The sequence below is a fragment of the Anas acuta genome, chromosome Z (assembly GCF_963932015.1).
Source record: "Anas acuta chromosome Z, bAnaAcu1.1, whole genome shotgun sequence".
NCBI classification, from domain to species: Eukaryota; Metazoa; Chordata; class Aves; order Anseriformes; family Anatidae; genus Anas; species Anas acuta.
The window spans coordinates 48,423,022-48,444,549 of NC_089017.1; the positions used below are offsets into that span (position 1 = coordinate 48,423,022).

General features: G+C 41.6%; 1 protein-coding gene across 3 annotated transcripts in view; it reads left to right on the top strand.

Annotated features, from left to right (window-relative positions):
* The window catches only part of IDUA (alpha-L-iduronidase), a 45,940-nt gene extending 24,669 nt beyond the window's left edge, over positions 1-21,271 (top strand). Inside the window, exons 2-14 of one of the 3 annotated variants that reach the window (XM_068666738.1) lie at positions 7,652-7,744; positions 9,609-9,691; positions 10,368-10,475; positions 11,153-11,248; positions 11,829-12,031; positions 12,451-12,630; positions 14,210-14,426; positions 15,015-15,230; positions 15,849-15,970; positions 17,016-17,141; positions 17,753-17,829; positions 18,589-18,689; positions 20,893-21,271. In XM_068666738.1, coding sequence (XP_068522839.1) covers positions 9,613-9,691; positions 10,368-10,475; positions 11,153-11,248; positions 11,829-12,031; positions 12,451-12,630; positions 14,210-14,426; positions 15,015-15,230; positions 15,849-15,970; positions 17,016-17,141; positions 17,753-17,829; positions 18,589-18,689; positions 20,893-20,993 — 1,626 coding nt within the window. In that variant the 5' untranslated portion in view covers positions 7,652-7,744; positions 9,609-9,612 and the 3' untranslated portion in view covers positions 20,994-21,271. The remainder of the gene's footprint in view (positions 1-7,651; positions 7,745-9,608; positions 9,692-10,367; positions 10,476-11,152; positions 11,249-11,828; positions 12,032-12,450; positions 12,631-14,209; positions 14,427-15,014; positions 15,231-15,848; positions 15,971-17,015; positions 17,142-17,752; positions 17,830-18,588; positions 18,690-20,892) is intronic. The other 2 variants (XM_068666737.1, XM_068666740.1) reach the window with 2 other exon arrangements.
* The last annotated feature ends 257 nt before the right edge of the window (positions 21,272-21,528 follow it).

The following is a 21,528-nucleotide window of genomic DNA, read 5'->3' on the forward strand; positions in this document are numbered from 1 at the left end:
AGGGGCCGTTAATCTCTACCTTCTTACTCGTCTGCTATTCTGTTTTAATAGAGCCAGTTGCACTGCATGGAGACTGAATGGAAGTACAGTCATGACTTTAACATTTGCAGGCGTTCTCTATACTTACTTGACGTAAAAAATAATAATAATAAAAAAAAGACAGTGATGTGTTAAATGGAATTAAGGTAAGGTAGTGTCCCTCATACATGCACAGTGGTGAGCTGTCCATGGTAATTAACATAGATGTGTCCACTGAAAAAAGATTTTCATTAATATATGTCATCATGGAGGGGGCTTGACTAATAAATCTTATGTCTAAGAGGAATTTACATACCTTCAGGTACCCTTAAGCATAAAATGCCTGAGCTTGTCTGTCTAGTAAAAAAAAAAAAAAAAGTGTTGTTTTTTTTTCAGCAGGTTCCCAGAATTGCTATCCTTAGTAATGATTGTCAAGAGTCTGCCTTAATGTCTGAAAATTACTTTCAAAGATTTTGTTAGTTCCATTGAGAACAACAAAAAAAAAACTACAGCCTTTCCAAGGATTCAGCTTCTCTAAAGCAATGAAATCTCTCCTATAAAAAAGATGTACCCCAGACTGGATGCTGTCATTACTGAATTTCAGTAATCAGAGGGCTCACGGTAGTCAGAGTTAGTAGTTTTGTCCCATGGTGTCCTGTTCTTTTGACATTTTCATCCCTAAGCAGACAGAACTGTGGAACTGAAGCCTGCTTATTCATCATTTCAAAATGAACTTTAGTAGTGTTACTTGCAAATCTTTGGGGGAAATTTACTATAGCAAAGATAGTCTATGAGGAACACTGAAGCTTCTTCGACTGTTCCTTGCATTCATGTGCAATCTTAACTGGATATTCAAAACCTTTTTTTCTGTGTGCAAAGGGAATAGAGTATTTCTTACTACAATGCGAGCTAAATTTTAATGTTTCATAAGTGCACGAGATAATTTACTTTTAAATTGAAAAGGGAGAGATTTTCCATAGTAGTGGAAGTTGTTTGGGGTGGGGAAAGAAAGAAGAAGGAAGGGATATATATGAACTAAAGAAGACTATGGAGTGGAAGAACTTTTGCTGCCATATTCAATCTTATATCATGAGCCTAAATTGTAGTGCCAAAACCAGGTTCAGAATAGAATTATCGGCTCAAGTTTGCAGAGAGCTATAGGTTTGTATTTCATTGAAAACTGACTATAAATTCAATTAATTGGTTTTCTCTGCTTAATTGTAAGACATTTTTGCATTCAAGAGCCAGGAGGTGACACACCTGCCATTTAAAGAGCTGCTCTTTCCAGTTTGGGTTATAGTGCTTATTTGACAGTTCTGAGGTATTCAGAAAACTCTCACCACAAAAACTCTGAAAAATTAAGAGCAAGACAGTGGATGACATACTCACTGTGCCTTTTCACCATCATCATTTAATACGGAAATGAACTCAGAATCATTTAGTGAAGATTCCTTCCATTTTGTATTTTGCATGTAAGCGATATATTCAAGTCGGACATACAGACAAGGGCAGAAAAGGATTAACATAGAAAGACACACCTGAAAGCACACCTGTCCTGCGAAAAGATCCAGCTGGGCTTAGTCAGACACCACTTTCCATCTGTACTTCACTAGAAAAGCCCATCAGCTGAGAAGGCTAGCTGAATATCTTCACACCTTCAGTGTGACATGCATGTTTTTGCTTTTCTTTGGCTGTTTGCTAGCTCTCCCATTACAGGTTCCTCCCTACAGATATCACCAAGTGAAAACAAGTTTTGAGAACCACAGGGTGGCAAAAGCTGAAGACCTGGTAAATGCAGCACGCTGTGTTAGTCCAAAACTTCAGATCCAGCTGCAGCATATGAGTCCAGCCTCTGAGCAGCCTGAGTGCTTGTCAGATTTACAGAGCAGACTGTGTAGAGCATTGTTGAGTTTAGTTCTCACTGCGATTTGGCAGCAGGGAGTGCAACCATTCTGACACCTTGTTGAGCTACCACACAACAGTAAATAAGCCAGGTCCTGTGCAGTTGGATTCGCGCACTTTTGGACTATGTTTGCACATAAAGCTAACAGGCAAAATAATAGAAGGAGCTCAAACAGAAAATAAAGATGTGAAAATGAGGAATTAACAAGAACAGTACCGTGTAATTAAACCAGTAAGTCAGATATGTGCCATGGAGACTCCCTACAATGAAGATGCATTATCACACCGAGTGCTTGAGTTAGAGTGCTGGATACGTACAGAGAACAGTCAGCTGCCACTTGGAATGAAAAGTTCAGCGACAGCTTTCCCAGGCAATGCCAAAAGGAGTTACATGCTTGGCTCAAACTAGTTTTAGCACTTGGTCATCATTCCTCTTTTTTTTTCTTTCTTTTTTTGTGCATTTGCAAAGTCGTCCTTTAACATTCATTATGGATTTAGTCTCCCTACCCAGCTCTCCAAAATTTTGCTTATTTATAGTGGCATCAGCAATGACAGCATAAAACTACAGCAAGCATTTCACTTGTAGTCATGTGTTATGCAGGAGCAAATCACTTCCACACATCAAAACCGGTCAGAAGGGAGGGTCTGCTCTCGCCGCCCAGTTTACAAAGTGGCTGAGCCTACCGATCAAAGTGCCTTTACATTTGTAGTCAAGCATCAGCCAAAAACCAATTCCTGCTACTGGATTCTGCGTATCATTATTTGATTAATTCCCTTCACAAATGAATGTATGCTCAGCAAATCTCAACAAGAGATCACAATAAGATCTCACGACATCCCAAATTACCCATGCCTAGGTAATCTGATAGGGTATGTTCACATGTCTGGAGAGGCCACATACCAAAAAGCCTTTCACTGTTGCCTAAATTTCTACACTTTCGTAGCCTTTTTTTTTTTTTTACATCTTAAATTTGTTTTAAAAGGAGGGAGGTGAGGGAGTACAGACACAACAGACTAACAATATTTTCCTAGCAAGCTAACTCACCTTGGCACAGGAAGCTGCTGATGCTTTGTCTGCCTCTCTCTCTTCCCCCCTAACCAACACGCACATTGCTGAAGGAAGGACTGAGACTGTGCTCACAAAAGCAGGCTGAGTAAGAAATGGAAAATCATAGGCCACAATTAACAGCAGCTTGAGAGCATTCATTGTTTGCTTGCACTTCTGTGCAAGTGAGATTTAGCCAGATCACAGCAATAATTCTGTGAGTTGCTTTGCAAGGTAAACATCGAATGATGCTGATCTCAAAGAGGAAAGAAATTAATTAGGATGCTCTGTAAATGAAATTCAATTTGAATGAATTCAATCAAAAATGAATTTCAATTTTGATGTCATTTAAAAATAAAAAGATGCAGCTGAACGCACAGCTCCTGGCTGGATTGTAGAAGAGATCGTGATTTCCAGTAATTAGCAAATGTTGTGTTTTGCATGTATGAAGCCAGTTTGTTCCTAAAATACAAAGATTCATACCCGTCCTTCATTTTGTGCATGTATCGTGCTGGTTGGTTGTGTGGATGGATTAACTGTGACAGGCTGTGACATCAGCAAGGGCTGGATGCTGCCTGGCTGTGTAGTTTGGCAGTGCATCCTCCCTCCCCTTACTGCTGGGCTGACTCATTCACTCCACAGGGTGAGTGAATTACGCTCAGCACAGGCCCAGTTCTGCCCTCAGAGAGAGGCACGGCATGTGCTGAAGTCTCTGGCGTTCTGCCTCTCTGCAGAAGCTGTGCCTTAACCAAAGCAGGCAGATTTTCAGTCCCTGTTTGCAGAAATGATATCGCTGAGAAGCAAACGAAAAGAGGTATTAATGCTAACAAATAAAGCTGGAAGGGGTAAAACATGCCAGTTCTTTAGCTGGTAATATTATTATTATTTAGTAATATCTGATCTTGCAGCTCTGAAAAATTGCCTAAACGAGGCTTTTTGGTCCATAAAGCCTGTGAAAAGCGCAGGTTGTTTTCCATAGGGACTACTAGGGACGAAGACACAGTGTTTGTGAATCTGCAAAGGGTCATTTTGGGATACAAAGACTTCACAGAAGAGGGCCAACTACCATACCTGTAGTGACCGTAAAAAGCTAGAGCAAGTGGAGCAAGAGCATGGTAGAAGCAGCCCTGATGTGAATGAGTACCATACTGTCAGCTTCTCACTGGGTTCAGAAGGGGAGTGTTGTTTATTAATAACCCAGGAGCCTGCTGATTTCGTAGTTATTCATTAATGATCTTGTGCTTAAACCTGAGGTATCAATTTAGTAGTTTTTTTGGTTGATGTTGACGAAACCTGGAGCAATAACTGCTGAGAAGGCAGCCTCTGGAAAGGTGAATGCTAATGAAATACCCTGCCCTTCGTATACTCTGGGGTATCATTTCCATACTACTCACAGCCCCGTAGGACCTGCTTCTAAGGTCAGAAGGTTTTAAAGTACTCAGCAGAACAAGGATCTCAAGTAGACAGTCGGTGGTTTTGGAGCAAACAAGGTCTTTGTAACAGCCTGAACTTTAAACCGTCTCCATTTCACTCCTCATAGCTGCCAAAAGTCAAGTGAAAAACAAGGAAGCAGGATTATTTTGTGCTGTAAGAAGGACTTGGAGGGGAGCAAGCTGCCCTCCTGGAAAAAGATAAACTCGCTGACATAGCCTGTCCAGAGCTCTTGACCTTCATCTTGAAGATGCTGTGCCCACAGCTTACGTGACTCACTGTCACTTCACAGACTGCTTTCCTGGCTGAAGGAGTAAGCCTGTTCCTGCTGGAGAAGCTGGTAGCAGCAAAAGGTTGAACTGACAGAGTTTATCAGTGACTGTGCCTACACCTTTCCAGTGAGTATTCCCTAGAATCAGTTCTCCTTTCTTCTGCAGAAAGCAAGACTCAAGGTTACAGGGACACTTTGCTCGTCATGCACGTTAGTTCTGTTCTGAAAATACACGGTCTCTTAAAATGGCATCAGGAACATTGAAAAGGCAGAAAGCCTTGGCACACTGTATCTAAGGGTACTCCTTACGCTAGCCACCTAAAAAAAAGCAGTTGATTACACTTGAGAGGTGGCAATGAATTACCGTGCTGTGTCACCCAGCCAAAGGCCACGTCCTGGCACCGTGGCCAAAGTGTATGCCTGTATGAACCAGCGTACCGGGCCACATGATGGTCTGGCACCCAGCTAAGCATCTATCAGATGAATACGGGTATGTAACATGATCTCAGGTGACACCTGAGTTGTGTGGTAACTGTCCATGAGGAGGGCTAAGGGAGGCTACACGAGCTGAGTGAGGATATCTGGATGAGAAAGGCCCCGCTCTGATGTATTGACACTCCCTGGTCACATCGATTCTAGGCTAGACAAAGCTCTCTTCAGCAGAAGACCTCTGCTGATGGTCACCCCACACGCTACCTTTGAATTCCTAAACAGGGCTGTGGTCTACTGATGGGGGTCAGACAGTGTTTCCTTTTCCAGGGAATTTTGTTCACTACATCAAAGTTTGATAAAGTTACCTTGACGTGTTATCAGAGATTCAATACTTGACTGAAGATTACCTGGAACAGAAACACTCCCTGCCTGTATTTTTCTTGCTTTCTTCTCTGTAGATAAGATATTTGGTCCAATGTCTGTGTGCGCACTATTTTTTTAGAGTGTGCTGCTATATCCCTGGATGGGATCAACCCAGGTCAGAAGAGAGGCAGATGCAACCTGCTGAGCACAGGAGGGGCACCACAGCCGCAGGCTAAGGAGCAGAATTCACAGCTGTGCTAGCTGAAGCAGATCTTCATGTGAACTAAGGTGCTGACCCCTTAATAATTCCCCCCCTTCCTCCAGTATGTGGAAAGGCTGCAGAAAGCTGTTAACAGTGGCCTGTAACCTTTGACTCAGCAAAGGATGGCCCACAAAGCAAGCCATCTTCACGAAAAAGAAAATCGTGAGACTTTGTGGCAGTAAGCAGGCCCCCCTCCTTACTCATCACTGCTCTTTGTGTGCATAGCACAGCTGTGACATGAGACACACAAGAGAAACACATGCAAATGGACCTGGAGCCATGACCATGGCAAAGGCTGGAAAGAAGCTTCACCAGCAGGAGCAGGCTCTGGAGTATAGCAGCCTCAGGTGTGGGACTTACAGCAGCATTGCTGCCAGGGTGCCAGTAAAAATGCTTAACTGAAGTTCCTTCTCGTGGCTGAAGAAAAGGAAGGGCTTACCTGGCAAGTCTCCCTGAAAAGCACAGGAGAGGAACTTCTGAAAGCCAGGCACAGACAGGGCAGTGATTGCTGCTCCACATCAGAAGTAGCCAACAGCAAACCGTGAGCAATCCCAGTCTGGCAAGCGTTCAGCTGAAATGATGAGCACACATACTTCTGCCTGCTCATAAATAGAGAAAGGGCTGTCTAGAAACCATGACTTAGGAGCAGAGAGATCAGGAAGAAGGAAGCAAAAAAAGAGGTTGCACATTGGTAAAGGTTTGCAAGTCAAATCAAATGCCTCCTTGCAGTTGTTTCTTACAGCTGTGTTGATCAGTTTTGATCTTGTCATCAGTGTCTTGAAATTATATTTGCTGTCATGTGTGGTAACAGCCTGACACTTGAGCCGGTATTCACCGTGCAGAAAGTCCGGATTTAATACCAGCTTACAAGCTCCCTGCTGTGCCTCACAAGTGGCAGTCAGCACTGCCTTCAGACACCTCATGACATGCAGCCCTGCAACCCGAATGCTAGTGATCACGTATAGGTCATTAAAAAAACCATCCATTTCACATCAGAAAAGTAACATTATAAAGGGTAAGAACAAGGTCTGTGAAAGTGGCAATCATATCAGTCAAGTAGTCATTTTATGTTCTTGAAGTTGGAGATAAATTGGTTATACAAACAAGAATCTTGAAGAGCCCAGAAAACATTATTTCATGCAGCTATTCAAACACCTGGTCTGATGACTGGTGCTGTGTCAAAGCAGCGCCTCTAATGTATTTTTTTCTGACAAAAATTGTTTCAGGTATTGAAATAGAAAAAGTTTGCAACTTGCATATCTTGTTAATAGCAGGATACTTAATAATCCATCTGCAAGCAATAAAATATTCTCATAAAGTGGCAGATCAGCCAAGGGAACTACACACATAGCACAGCAAATAACGTACTGTCACCTCTGTTGTGGCTGGCAATGGCATCCTGTTTTAAATGTTTTACTTAGTGGACATAGGAGAAAAAATGCAGATTTGCTGGGACCTTGAGTGTACTTGCACGGGACAGAAGGCCTTGTTTACATGTGTATTTTCACGTAGTACTGTGTAGCCCTTAGACTGGAGTCAGAACGACGTTTGTTCCTTTGCTATTATTTGAATGGCGTTATTAAGTTTTTACAAGACAGTAGAGTTAATCATTCGTGTGCTCACTGACTGTAAGTGTGCAAGTAAGCAAATATTTCAATAGAACACAGGGTATAACTGGAAATAGTTAATGGATCTGAGGGAGCAGAACTACATTTTGCAACAAAATATTTGTCTTTGAACTTTGGAATAGGACTGACAGACTTTTTTTTGTTGTTTTTTAAATGTCTGTCTAAGCCAAAAAAAAAAAAAAAGGCTTGTTCCAAACAGCCATTCTTTAGTTCAACAGTAACTTCTGAAATGCTCGTATGGGTACGACAGTAAATCTGACATTTTCTTCTTTCACATCTGCATTGTTTGACTTTGGCAGGAGCTGCAAGCCTGTCAGTGGCTGCAGGCATGACGATGTCTGTCATGGTGGAAGAACATGCTTTGAAAGAGATGAGCCAGCTTCAGGTCTTTGGTGAGCGTGTGGCCATGCTGGGACTAAAAGTGTGTGCATGGTTATGCCACAGATGGGGTTGGTATTCACTAATGTGGGTTGGATTACAGTTGTTTTGCCTGTTCTGTTTTGCTCTCTAAATCACAGTCAGAGATGCTGATGGCACGTTTTCCTCTTTACATCGCACAGTTCCCTTCTTATTTGGCTAGGCAATTCTGTCAGCCCTTCTCTGAGAACTTCAAGATTACTCCTACAGTTCCTTAACTGAAACTTTCTCTTGTCAAGAGAGGACAGAGGAAGAACCCTCTGTCCAAGTGGCTCACATCCCTTCTTCCCTGTTAAGGGCATGGAAAGAAACGAGTTTGTGAATCTCTACACAGCATCCAGCAGTGATTAAGAGATCTTCTCTTGACTGTACTGCTCCCACTTCCTACTCTCTGTGGCCAGCATGCCTTGCTAGCTCTGATCAGGTAAAATCCCTGTGTCTGATTGTCTCTCCCCCTTCTATCATACCCAGGGCATTGCGCCTGCAGTTCATTTGTACAACCCAAGCAGAGGCAAGGTGCCTAGGACAGAGTGGTTAAGGCAGCAGAGGCAGAGCTCAGGCTGCAGTGGACCAGGGTAATTAGGTTTCTCCAGCAAGGATGGAGAAATCAGCTCTGACAGATAATGGGAAGACCCTAAACATATTGGCTAAGGGTCTTACTAGGGCTGCACTTAGTCTCCAAGGGTGCTTACAAAACCTTTTGCTCAGGGCATTCAGAAGCTGAATTTGGACACCAGCCCAAAGCTGTGGCTTGTGCCAAATGGCAGTAAGTTACCTTAACAGAATACTGTCAACATCAGTTAATTCTGAATTCCTTGTTGGTACTTCATACTGCAAGACCTCTTCTGCCCTGTCAGATTTCAGTTAAGTCAGGCTACACGTTCAGAAGTTAGGGCAAACTACACAACCTACATATCACATTATATTTGTTTTCAGTGGGTGCCATGCTAGAAAAATCTGTCAGAAATTTAAAGTGTATCTTCAAACGTATCATAGATCATTGCAAATTGCATTTCTCAGCCCCTGGGTAAAAGAACTCCAGTGTTCCCATGCAGTTGCATGCCCAAATTTCGCACTGATGAATTTTGCAATCCTGCAAGAATTTCTGACACAAAGGAATGCATCGTGGAGCTTTTACTAAGTCTTTGAATTCATAGAATCATAGAGTATCCCAAGTTGGGTTATTCAGATGTGGAAAATTCAGATATTTAAATGTGGCTGACAGAACACTGACACTTCTAAATACAGATACAAGTTGGAAATACAAGTCATTGCGGCCAGAGATCCCAGAAGTACAGGAGAAATATTAAGTGAATGCCTACAATAAAGCAAAAATTACAAACAAATTACAGTTGTGTGTATAAATTCACCGTTCTGTGAAAGGCATAGAGCTATTTCTCAACTGGTTTTAAACCCATGAGCACTTTTAAGGAAAGTCTATTGTGTATTACAAATAAAAGAGCATTAAGAAAGACTGCATATGAGACGAGGTGGAAACCAGCTGGCCTATCAGTTGGTAATAACAGTCACAGTAAATTTTGCTTTGGGAGGAATATATATGTAGAGAGCCTAACACACTATAAAACACTCAAAACCCAACAAGCAACCTCATTCTATGACTTCTGTTGCTGCTGCTGGAATAGGAAAACGGCATGTGTTGGACAAGAAAAATGGCTTGCTTATGGTGAACAACCTTTAGAGCAAGAACATGTGCGTGCAGTTGCAAGAAACGTAGTTATATGTAAATTTTGAGAGCCAAAATAAGGCACACATCTGGCTTGTCTGCAAACAAATGCTGCAATATTTACACTGGACCATTTTATCACCTGTATCCTTCAGAGTGATGAATGAGAAACTTCACTACAATTTTACTGCCTTGGATAACCTTATGGATCTCCTGTGGGAAAATAAGTTAATTCCAGGTAAGAGCAGCTCCATCTCCTCACTGCTAGCCACATCTGTTTGACCATATTGTGCAATCATCAGATAGAACCACTCTTAGTGAGCTTTGCCAAAGCTGATTTTGATCAGAATTCATTTTTTTTTACTGATTGTATTTACCTCATGTCCACGTAAATGTAAACAGTGTAAGAAAAGCATCATTAGGGTACTTAAGACAACACAAATTCTTTTACGTTGCTTGCAACAATAATCTGAGATGTTTCAATTGGAAAATGAGATTTCTTGAAGAGGAGAGAGTTTTGTACCCGTTAGCTTTGTGCCTCAAAGGGGCCAGAGAAGCAGGAGCTCAAAGTATAGCCTGCCCTGTATTTCTGCAGTGTTTGATGTTTACCCTGTGCCTTCAGTTTGTGATTGTAACTATTATTATTTATTACTATTGTCATCAACAAGTAACAAGAGTGAGCAACCTCAAATCTGAAATATTCCCAGTGGGGACATGTAGAAACAGGAAAGAAAGTCCGCTAAACGATGCTGCTTGTTATCTATGTTTCTTCACTAATACGTTTGCTTCAGATAATGCAATAACCCCTTATGTAATCAAAAGGGATTATCGTTCACAATAAATAAACAAACAAACAAATAAACAAACAAACAAACAAATAAATAAATAAATCTAATCTTTTGTGTCTATTTTAGGATTTGAGTTGATGGGAAATCCATCAGGATATTTTTTAAATTTTGAAGATAAAGAGCAGGCAGTAAGATGGAGAAATTTAATTACACTTCTGGCCAGGAGATACATAGGTAAGTTTCAAAAAAAAACAAAACAAAATAAAACAAAACCAACCAACCAAACAAAAAAGTCCTATTACTTATTCTGTTGTGATCCTTTCTAACTACCTCAGAAAATTTTGTGGGTTGTGTTCAATGTCATGACACTGGATTTCAGCACAAAACTGGAAAAATCCATGCCAGAATAGCCAATGAGACAATTGCCCCATTTTGCTCTTCCATGTCCAACAGCCTGCATGAGCAGTGTGTTCTGGGCAGCACATTTGGCCTTCCTCCGGGGACTGAGTTTTAACTTCTTTATGTTATTGTGGTTGTAAACCACCAGCTGGCATTAGGGCATGATAACCTGAATGCATCCCACGTGACAGCTCCAAATATTTCCAACAAAGCAGAAGCCTTAGCCTGAGTCTCACTTATGCGGGGTGCCCTCCCCACAAAGCTATTATTCACATCACCTCACTGCAGTTCTGTGTTGGTGGTCCTGTCATCTTTTTCAAATATTGCTACATCCAAAATGAAGTATCGTTTTGAAATCACCCAAATTGCATTTTCCGGATTATTAAAAACAGTTAATTTACACTCGAGTGCAGTATAACAGGGTGGTATAACCTCATCTGTAGCACATGACTAACTGCTAGGATTGTCTGTACATGCACTCAACTCACTGATAAATGAGGCCTCTCACACAGATAGATACGGATTGGCACATGTTGCTAAGTGGAATTTCGAAACTTGGAATGAACCAGACCACCATGACTTTGACAATGTGACTATGACAGTGGAAGGTAAGGATATTTTGGAGTACTTACTAGTGTAGTAAGGGAGAAGTGTGTGTGTGTGTTGGGTGGGAAACAGTAAGAAAGGAGAGATGCTGGAAAAGAAATAAGGTAGATAGGAGAGCTAAGGAGTGTGAAAGGTGTATTTAATCTTTTTTGCTCAGGTCATATTACTTACTACAACAATTACTCTGTTCCCTGCTTCAGCATCAGTGCAACACAGGGCTAGCAGAACAGGGAAAACAGAAGAGGAGTTACACTGTTAAGTCCTGTTCATTGGTTATAAAACACTATAAAGTAGTTTACTAGAGGTAGCAGGATGGAGGGTGGAGTAAAGAGGAAAACCATTCACTGATAGATGCATGATTTGTGAACCTGTCCTCACAAGACCTTTGAAAGAACCTTGTGAATGCAGCAGAGGTTTTCGTGTCTTCTCATGTTGCCAGTGCCTAGGAAAGAGTAGACTCAGCTTGTGAGGTCCTGCCAATAAATGCAATAATAGAAAGAGTTATAATATCTCCCCCCAGATTTAGATCAAGATTCTATTTTGAGTTATTATTGCTGACACATGTATCTGCTTGGACTTCAGGGTTCCTCAACTATTATGATGCCTGCTCAGAAGGATTAAGAGCAGCCAGTCCTCTACTAAAATTTGGAGGGCCTGGAGATTCCTTCCACCCCTTTCCCAAGTCACCCATATGCTGGAATCTTCTGCGTCATTGCTACAATGGAACCAACTTCTTCACAGGGGAGACTGGTGTAAGGCTGGACTACATCTCTCTTCATAAGAAGGTTGGTCCATGACTTCAATTTAAAGCTATTTTTAATCAGTTTAGTCCAACTCACATTTTATTCGGATTTATGACATTGATTCCTAGGTGAGTGTGCAACCTATATCAGGAATCATAACTAGCTGCCTATTCTATTCTATTCAAGAAACTTTGAAGAATATGGTCAGTCGCAAGACTTCAACTCAAAGGCCCATGCCGAATGCCCACAGGGATTCAGCTCCTCTACATCTTATGTTTTAGGAGGAGCTCATACAATCATCACATACTGTAGTGGATGAGGTGTAAGATTCTAATACTGTCTAGTCCACAAGCTCCTCAGGAGCTCTAGTAACATGTTCTCATAATGTGTTTAGGACTCCATGTCGTGTCTCTACTACCATTTGCTCACTTTTACTAAGCAGACATGAAATATTGTTGCAGGGAGGTGGGCGTTCTCTCTACATCTTGGACCAAGAAGTGGAAACAGTTGAACAGATTCAGAAGTTGTTTCCAAAATTTGCTTCTGTTCCCATATACAATGATGAAGCAGATCCTCTGGTTGGATGGTCCATCCCACAGCCGTGGCGAGCTGATGTGACATATGCAGCTATGGTTGTAAAGGTAACTTTGTTCATTGACAGTCTTGTCACATTTGGGTCTCCTAAAGTGTTAATGCAGTTGCAAAAGTAAACTTACAGTCAATTTTTATTTTTTCTTATTCTGACTAGTCAGAATAACAGAAATAAAATAGAGAGCCTAATAAATACAGATGGTGTTTCCCTGAACAGTTTAACAGTAGCTTTACTTACTTTGTATTAATTTTCTTCATCTGCCCTAAAAAAAACACTGATAACTAGCCATCCATGTGTTGGAGAATGTGTTGGATAGTGTATACAATTTCCCAGTTAAATCCACCTGATAAGACTATACCCACACATTCTCTCTCCAAGCTGTCACCTCACTTCTGTGGGATTATTTCCCAGCCTCTTCACAAGTTTATCTTGTCAAGGAACATCAGGTATAATTATGAAGTCCATTGAGCTCTAAGCATAAGCCCATTCTTTGTCTTTGGATAATGATTCTCTACATATGGTCATATTAATTACTGCCAATACTGCTCCTGATCAGAAAAGCAGAAGGAGAAGAGAATGCTCAGCTTTCCTGTCCTTGCAGGAACAGCAGTCTGGTCCCTGAGCAAGCTCAGGTCTTTCCCCTGCAAAGCAACAGTTCCCACTGCATGCCTGTTTTGTGAGTCACTACCTTATACAGCATCCAGAGTCCAAACACTCCTGTGCAAAGCAGTAATTCCCAAACGTGGGAGCATGTATGTCACCCAGGAATGGGATGCATGTTGTCAGCTGTGCCTGTGGACAAAGGCTTCTAGCTCCTTTAGGCTGCAAGTCAGAAGGATTCTTCTCCAGAGCAGCAAGTCACTGGCTGCATCGCAGGGAGTTTGTGAGAGAAACAGCAGTGTTTATAGTGACATGGTGTTATGAGGGGATAAAAAAGACCAATCCAACAAAAAATTAACACTTTGGTAGATAGGAGCTGGAGCCCAGTGTCGTTAGATGTACATGTATGTTCTTGAGGGTCACAATTATGAGACCTTCTCTGTTGTCAGCTTTCTGAAGTAGTGTTTGATTCTGATATCTAGGCACAATCCAGTAAACACAGGCTTTTCGAAGAACAGCTCAGTAACCAGTGCAATACTGAGAGAGAATGTGTTCCTTGTTAGCACTAAAAGGATAAAACTCCTTGTTGAGGAATGGAATCCGGGACCAGTTTATAGGCAGTCTAATGGGTACAAAGTCACTCCAGATATGGAGTATTTACATTTATTTCAGCTAATAAATACAGTTTACTAATCCAATATTCAAAACAGAGGAATATCATTTGTAGTTCAGTCACCAAGGAAACATATCAATAATTTTTGCAAACTACCAGTGGTAGTCATTTCAGAGAATTTTTATTGCCTAAACTGTGTGGATACTTCAAATTTTCCAGTGATTAATGTATTATCTAAAAATAGTTTCTTCAAGAGGTGTGAAGAACAGTTTTGTTCTTCATGCTTTCCTAAATGACAGAGTGACAGCTCTTTCTAATATGCCGTAAAGACTAAAAATAAAAAATAAATAAAGATACAATGTTTTCTTCGGATTTTTTTCCATGATGAAGTTCCATTTTCTCCATGATTTTGCAGGTAATCATCCAGCATCAAAACCTGCTTATTGCCAAAGCCAACAACACCATCAACTACACACTGCTGAGTAATGACAATGCCTTCCTGAGCTACTACCCGCACTACTTCACACAGCGGACTCTGACAGCACGTTTCCAGATGAACAATACAAAGCCACCTCATGTCCAGATGGTGCGGAAGCCAGTGCTGACTGTCATGGGCTTGCTGGCACTGCTAGGTATGGTAATCACCGAGGAGAGAGCACATCAGTAACTTCATCTACCTAGGAGCTTCTCGCATGACAGAGATTAGGTCAGCCACTTCACTCCTGATAAATGCCAGATTTCTCCTACCCAGCTGTGGTTGTTAGAAAAATGAACTCTCATTTCCTCCGAGAAATTAATAGCTCAGGAGAATCTTCCTGACAGCCTGTCATCTCTTTGATTTAATCTACTGCTTTGTTTACAAATTCTGCGTGCCAACCACTCTTTTTAGTTGACTGGTACTTCCTCATGTGCCATCATTTCAGGCTGCAAATGACTTTAATAAATCCCTACAGCTGTAAGACACACGCAGCCTACTAAAGGAAGATCCTAACTCACTGTTACATATGTAGACTTTGTTAGCTGAACTGCTGAGCATAACACCTGCTGCAGTATGTGCATGCTCTGCAGTAATAAAATCCACTCATAATCCTTACTGATGCTACACCTGATAAAAAAACTATAGGCACTCAGCCTATAGATCCTTATGTTTTGACCCTTTTTATATCAGAAGTTGGACGGAGTAGCAGTTATGCTTACAGAGTTGTCACATTTTTTCAAAGGAGAAAAGCAGATCTTTGCAGAAGTAAAGAGCAGTGAAGGCAAAAGCACTGAAAATGACACGGTTGGTGTCCTGGCATCTGTGCACACCCCAAGTGAGCTGCAGCCCTCAGACAGTTGGCAAGCTACTCTACTGATTTATTCAAGTGAAGATAACAGGACTTCATCCAATATCAGCACTGTCACAGTGAATGCCACCCACTTCCCCAAACTTAGAGGTAAGTAAACATCACGTAGGCAGTTCACATAATTGATTATGAAGGCTGAACATGTGAACATGTGCTGAAAAACTTCTGATGAGTTTATTTTCCTGGCGAGAGTTTCATTTGCTAACTTTCTCACTCATCTTCTGGGCACTCCCATTTTTTTCTGAGATATTATGGTGCTCTTGTAGGAAAAGCTCTTTCTACTTTGCCCCTGTCTTTAACAACAGCTGCAAATGCTACCTTTTCAGAAAGCTATTCACCTTAGCTGGGTAATGCCAGGCAAAAAATTCCCTTACCAAGATCACTTCAGGGTAGCCAACATGACCACACTAGTACATAATTGATGCAGTTGTCCAACAAATGCATGTAGCACCTCTGCAAAAACTAAGTGGGCTTCAATTCTGGATGTGGAAATAATAACTTAAAATTTGAACTTGGAAACTATAGGTTGGGTTGTAGAGCCTTATAAGAGTGCTAGCCCTGTCATCATGACTTTCCACTGTAAGCCAGGCTCCAGAGTGCTGAAATCACTTTTGCAAATGCAGATGTCAACACCTTCTGCTACATTTATCCTTGTTGGTATTTAAATCCAAATGGAGGGTTTACTTTCTTTCATTTGTGTTCCTGAAGAGCCAGTGTATATGACGTATTACCTGGATAACAACCAAACCAATCCCTACCTGAAGTGGAAGGAACTAGGAAGCCCTGACTTTCCCTCCCCAGAGCAGTTCCAGCAAATCAGGGATGCTGAGGTATGACCATGTATTTGCTTGAAGTGTTGTATGGCCAAAGTGGTTGTTAATTGGTTAATTACAGATAAAGAGACAAGGCATCAGCTCAGGTAGTCAAATGTTTTTCCTTAGTCCACAGTCATGTGTTTCTCCTATGCATTTGGAAATGGGCTTGCAGCCATGCAGAGAAGTGTATCTCACAGACAATTGGTAGCTCACAGACAATTGGTAGCTCCTCCTTGTGCCTCTCAGTGGCTCCTGGAGAGGCCTGCAATTTCCCCTCATCCTCACCAATTATAATTTCACCCTAGAGGGGACTGAGGAATAAGTTCTCAGGTGTCCCCCCTCACTGAGAAAAGCCGTGCCCAGATTACTTACTGTGTATGAGAATATGTGAGTGGCGGGTAATTTTAGCTCGTTCTCTCATAGCATTCGGACCCGTGGGTTAAAATAAAGGAGAACACCTTTACCAACTCAGTGCTCACAGACAGTAATTGCCTTCTGACTTTGGTGTACAGTAGTACTGTGTCATCTCTTCCCAATCACTATAAACCCCTATTGCTAAGGCCTATGGGATCCTATAGGAGCCATAAGGTCTTCCTTTGGCAAGACAGCTAAAAGGCTTTAGATCCTTTTGGCCGTCTTGTGAAACCTCATCTGAGTGGCTGTTGCAGCTAGCAATAACTTTCAGTGCACACTGGAGATCTACAGCAAAGAGGTGGGGCAGTTTGTAAAGACCTTAGAGCCTGAAAGGCAAGCCTGAGAGGTTACTTAAACCAGCAGACTGCAGCTAAAGGGCATTGTGGCCTAGTATTTTGTGGGGTTGGACGTAAGCTGTGTGTTTTGTGAAGGGATGGAATAGAGCCAAAATAGAAAAGAGTCTGTTAGGTTGAAGAACTTTGATGGTTATAAACCATGTATCAGCAAATATTTACAACTCTACCAGAATTTTTTTACAACCCCTAAGTAAATGCACAGTCATTTTACACTGATGTAACAGTTAGATATTGCATTCTGTAATGTAATAATGGAAGATTATTCACAAGTCCTGTCTTTGAATCCACAGGACCCAGTGGCAACAGGCCCCTTCGCTTTTCCTGAAGGTGGCATTCTGACGCTGAAGCAAGACTTCCCCGTTCCCTCAGTCTTTCTCATCCACATCTGTGCAAGACCCAGTTCTGTACCTGATCAAGTATGTGTGTTCTACCAACAGACTTGCCAAATTAGAAACTGCTTCCTTCTTCAAATCTCATTAAGCATTTGGGCCTATTATTTATTAAAAGTACCACAGTACACTTAGTAAATAAACAGTTCTCTCCTTTGATAAGAAGCCTATCCGAGGCATAATTCAAGATAAAGCATTCCACAGCAAGTGATAGGAGCCATCACTGAGATAAAAGCACGTTTACCAATGGTAGGAAAGTAATAATGCAGCAATACAGTCTCTGCTTTAAACTTATGTCATGTGCTACCAGGCTTGACAACAGCTCTCCAGTTAATAATTCATAGCTAAAAATGAAGTGAAATCATGCCTGTCCTAGATTAGGTATCTGTATCTGCTTGTTCAGTCCCAAGATAACCATGCTCATAGTGGTGCACAGAGCCTCTGAAGGTCTTCTGCAAGGTCTAGAGGTTGGAGACTTGTAGTCTACAAAGCTGCAGAGCTATAAATTTTGTTTTTTAATCCAAGTCTCAATGGAAAGAATCAAAGGAAAATCTCAGTAAGGTAGGATGAGGACAGAACATCTAGCCTTACTGATTGGTTTGTACAGCTTTCTGATATGGAAATTTGTCTTTGGACAGGTGACTGGTGTTCGTTTCATCCCTCTCACAAAAGGACAGGTTGTTGTGTTGTGGGACGATGGTTGTGTAAATTCAAAGTAAGTGCCTTTTAAAATACAATGGGTATAACCAACACATGACTCGCTAAGTTGCCACCAGTCCTTCAGAGTGAAACAAGTTTACTCATTAATGACTACTTGCTCCTTGAGAGATGCTACAGTACATTTGCATGACAAAATGAACTGTATAACCCCCGTGTATTTACAGGAAGTAATTCTGACTAATTTATTGTCTGAGCAAGAGGATCTGCATGCTGCTCACCAGCATCCAATGACATTTTTGAGGGACTTTCCTTCAGCATAGCACACAGGAAGATTCATGACAAAAACTGTTTTACTAACAGGTGCTTAGGTAGAATTATCCATAAGTCTATAGGTTGGAAGAGAAAACCTCCAGTTCCTTGCTCCAGCAAGCTATACTGGAATAGAAACTTTCCGTAGCTGAACTATCCAGAGCGGTCCAATATACATCCAGAGTTCCTCATGAAGCACTGATAGAGCTTCTTTTCAAGTCAGACTTCATCTTTGATAACCCCTGGTCTGGGAGTGAAAAATGCTTACCAGTTTATGATGCCACAAGTACCCCATATTGCAAGTCAGGCTGGATTTTCTTCTGTGGCCTGTTGGAGCTGTGATTCCTCCTAAAATACACAATTCATGCCATCCTGCATTTTATAGCAGTGAGTCAACTGAATATTTCCTATTTTTGGTGTTTGTTATTATGTCTCTGAGATTAAGATTTGGTAATTCACTGCACTATCGGTTGTGTTTACCAGCTCATCTGGTTTTCTTTTCTAGATGTATAAAGACATTTGAAGTGCAGTTCTCACCAGATGGAAAAGCCTACCGGCGGATTAATGCCAAAGACACAATATTCACTCTCTGGGTCTACAGTCCAGGTAAGGCCAAAACACATATACCACATAATTTTTCATGTTAATAACTCCACTGATAAATGTGTGAAACTCCACTTAGTAAGTACTGAAAACATGTAACTTGCTAGTGACATACATTCCCATCACAAATAAGAGCATGTCCCTTCCTTTAAGGGCCACATTCTTTGTGAAATCCATATTGTCAAGGACAGGCATTTATTGAAAAATAGTCATGAGGACATTACAATAAACATTGCTACAAGTAAACTCTTGTCACAGAAACCAAAGTCACCCAGACAAGGGCCTTTGCAAGCTCCCTGGGAGGCAAAGCAGCTCCTTTGTCTCTGCTGTTACTGGTGTAGAGGCATGCAAAAATGAGAACAAAAAAAATTGCTCCACATGATCAGAGCTTGGTATTGTGCTGATCCTGGCATTGTACTTTTGGTAGTTCACTCAAACCAAGACAATGCTGAGGTTTGGGCTCAGTCCCATAGATATTGGTCATGAGTTAGCCTGAGAGTGTGGCAAATACAGTTTGTACAGTCCTCTTTGTGCAGGGTGGTAGGAGCAAGCAGCCTTGGTAACATTTGCTTAGTACCATTGAGTCTTGAGGTGTTTAACTACCAGACTTGGCAACTCACAAGCAAGTATGAGGTCACATCCACCTTTCTTGCAGGGCTTGACTGTCATACATTTATCATGTTCTGAGCTGCAGCAGCAGAAGCTTGCACATCTGCACTCCTCCTGGTCATCTGTTCCTGTTCTTATACCTGTTTACGGTTTGACAGGCTTAAGCCACTGAAGCCCCCAGTTTGTAAAAACAGAAGAGGTCCTTCTGTAGGACAGTTTGTTTTAGCTGTCTGAACACCTAACCAAGGAGAGAATCCTCTCTTTGCTGTTTCCTAGAGCTTTCTTTTTAGACCTGACTAGCTGCCTAAGTTTTAGAGGTTTCACATTAGGGGGAAGTAAGGTTCATCTTTGTCAGCAGGCAAAGATGATACTCCTCATGACTGTGGTCGTATCTCCTCAAGTACAGCCTACATGTAGTGCAGACGTACCCAGATGAAGAAGGCTGAAAGAAGGCTGTAATGTTTTCTTTGTTGTTATCTCATTTGTTTGTTTGGGTTTTTTAACCATAAGTGGTCTTAATTCTTAATGTGATTCTGCCAAAAAAGAAATACTAATAAGCACTGATCAGAGCTGTGTGAAACACTGACAGACCTTACCTCAAAGTGATACTAGTAAGTTGCAATTCAGAGAAGCTTCTTCCAGAAACACAAGCTCATCTTAGCCTGAGAAAGGCTTTAGCAGTGGGCACAGAATAAAATTCAGAGCTATTATTGCAACATAAAGGCTGCACAAGTAGCCAGGAACTGTAAATCATGGCCAAGGAAAATCTTTGAGATTGGAATTCATTATCATCTAGTGCTGCCCATCTGGGAAACCTACCAGATTTACTTGCTTGTTTCAAACATTAGAAAGAAGGAGTTCTTGAAAAAGTCCCCCATCTCTGCAACCGTTATTGCTACGTACATATTTCTTACTCATTATTCCTAGCCTTCTTTTTTTTCCTTTAAGAAAAGAAAACATAAAATACTAAATCACACCTAAAAGTCAAGTAAATAGATTAGAAAAAAAAACAAAAACAAACAACAACAAACATTTATATCGTTTGTGAAGTGAAAGTGTCTGCTAGTGAAGGCTGTGTTCTTCGAACTGGATCAAGGATGAAAACCAGGAGAGCTGCAGAACAGCAACTCACATACCTTTGGAGTAAGTCGTCCTGCCACTGGAGCAGAGGGTTTTCAGTCAGCCTGCGTACTTCTTGTTCTGCTTCTTTGTTGATCCTGTCTGCATATAACCTGTCACAAAGGCAGAATAATAGGCAGAATTCAAGTCAGAGTCGGAAAAAAGGAAATTAGTAGATATGTCTTAGCCTCCTTCCAAAGGAAATGCTGGGAAAGCAATCCACTACTCACAAATCCTAATAAGAAGACAAGGAGGTACATGGTGCAAATGAAAAGGAAAAAAAAAAGGGGCTAGTGTTTGGTCCTGAGGAATTTATAATCATTTTTAGTTAGGCAGGTACAGACACACTTACGTAGGGTGCAGGACTGAATTCACTGCTTCTCCACGCCATTCCACACACCTACATTTTACAGACACCCTCCAAGCACCAGTGGTGTCAGCCTTTCACAGTGACCATCTCTAACCTTTTAATTTGCAGGAAGCTCAGTCTCCGGCTTTTACAGAGTGCGTGCCATTGACTACTGGGGGAAGGCTGGCCTGTCCTCTGTTCCTGTGGAGTATGTTGAAGCTCTCAAGTGACTCCGATGACTGGTGCCTGGTTTGTTGACTGAGTGGTGTATGCTCCGTGCAGATGACAACTCCCCAGAAAAAGTAAACTCCTCCCAAGCTTAGGAGGGAGTATTGAAAGGACCTGATGAAGCAAGTTGGGAATGCAAGTTGGAAGCAACTGCCCCCGTTAACTCTTCAAAGTCAGCATTATCAAACAGCCACAACTGACAACCCAGCTTGTACAATTATAGGATGGGGATTTGGTTTTCTAACTAGGAATTATGGAAATAAATTTTTGTTATTCTCTATTTTTCACTGAGCTAATGCCCAGGACAATCTAAGATTTGCTAAGCCTTAAACTGCTGCAGGAGCTGTATCATCACTGTGCTGTATGAGTGAGGATGGCAGCAAAGGCACAAGGAGGACTTGTCTGAGAGTGAACTGCCTGTTTCAGCTGCCTGGCTGCCTTGACATAACAGAGTGATGGAAGGGCACAAAGCAACCGGACAGCCACATCCCAGTCATGAAGTGGAGGGTCGCTTTTTCCCCACCAGTTAATCATAGA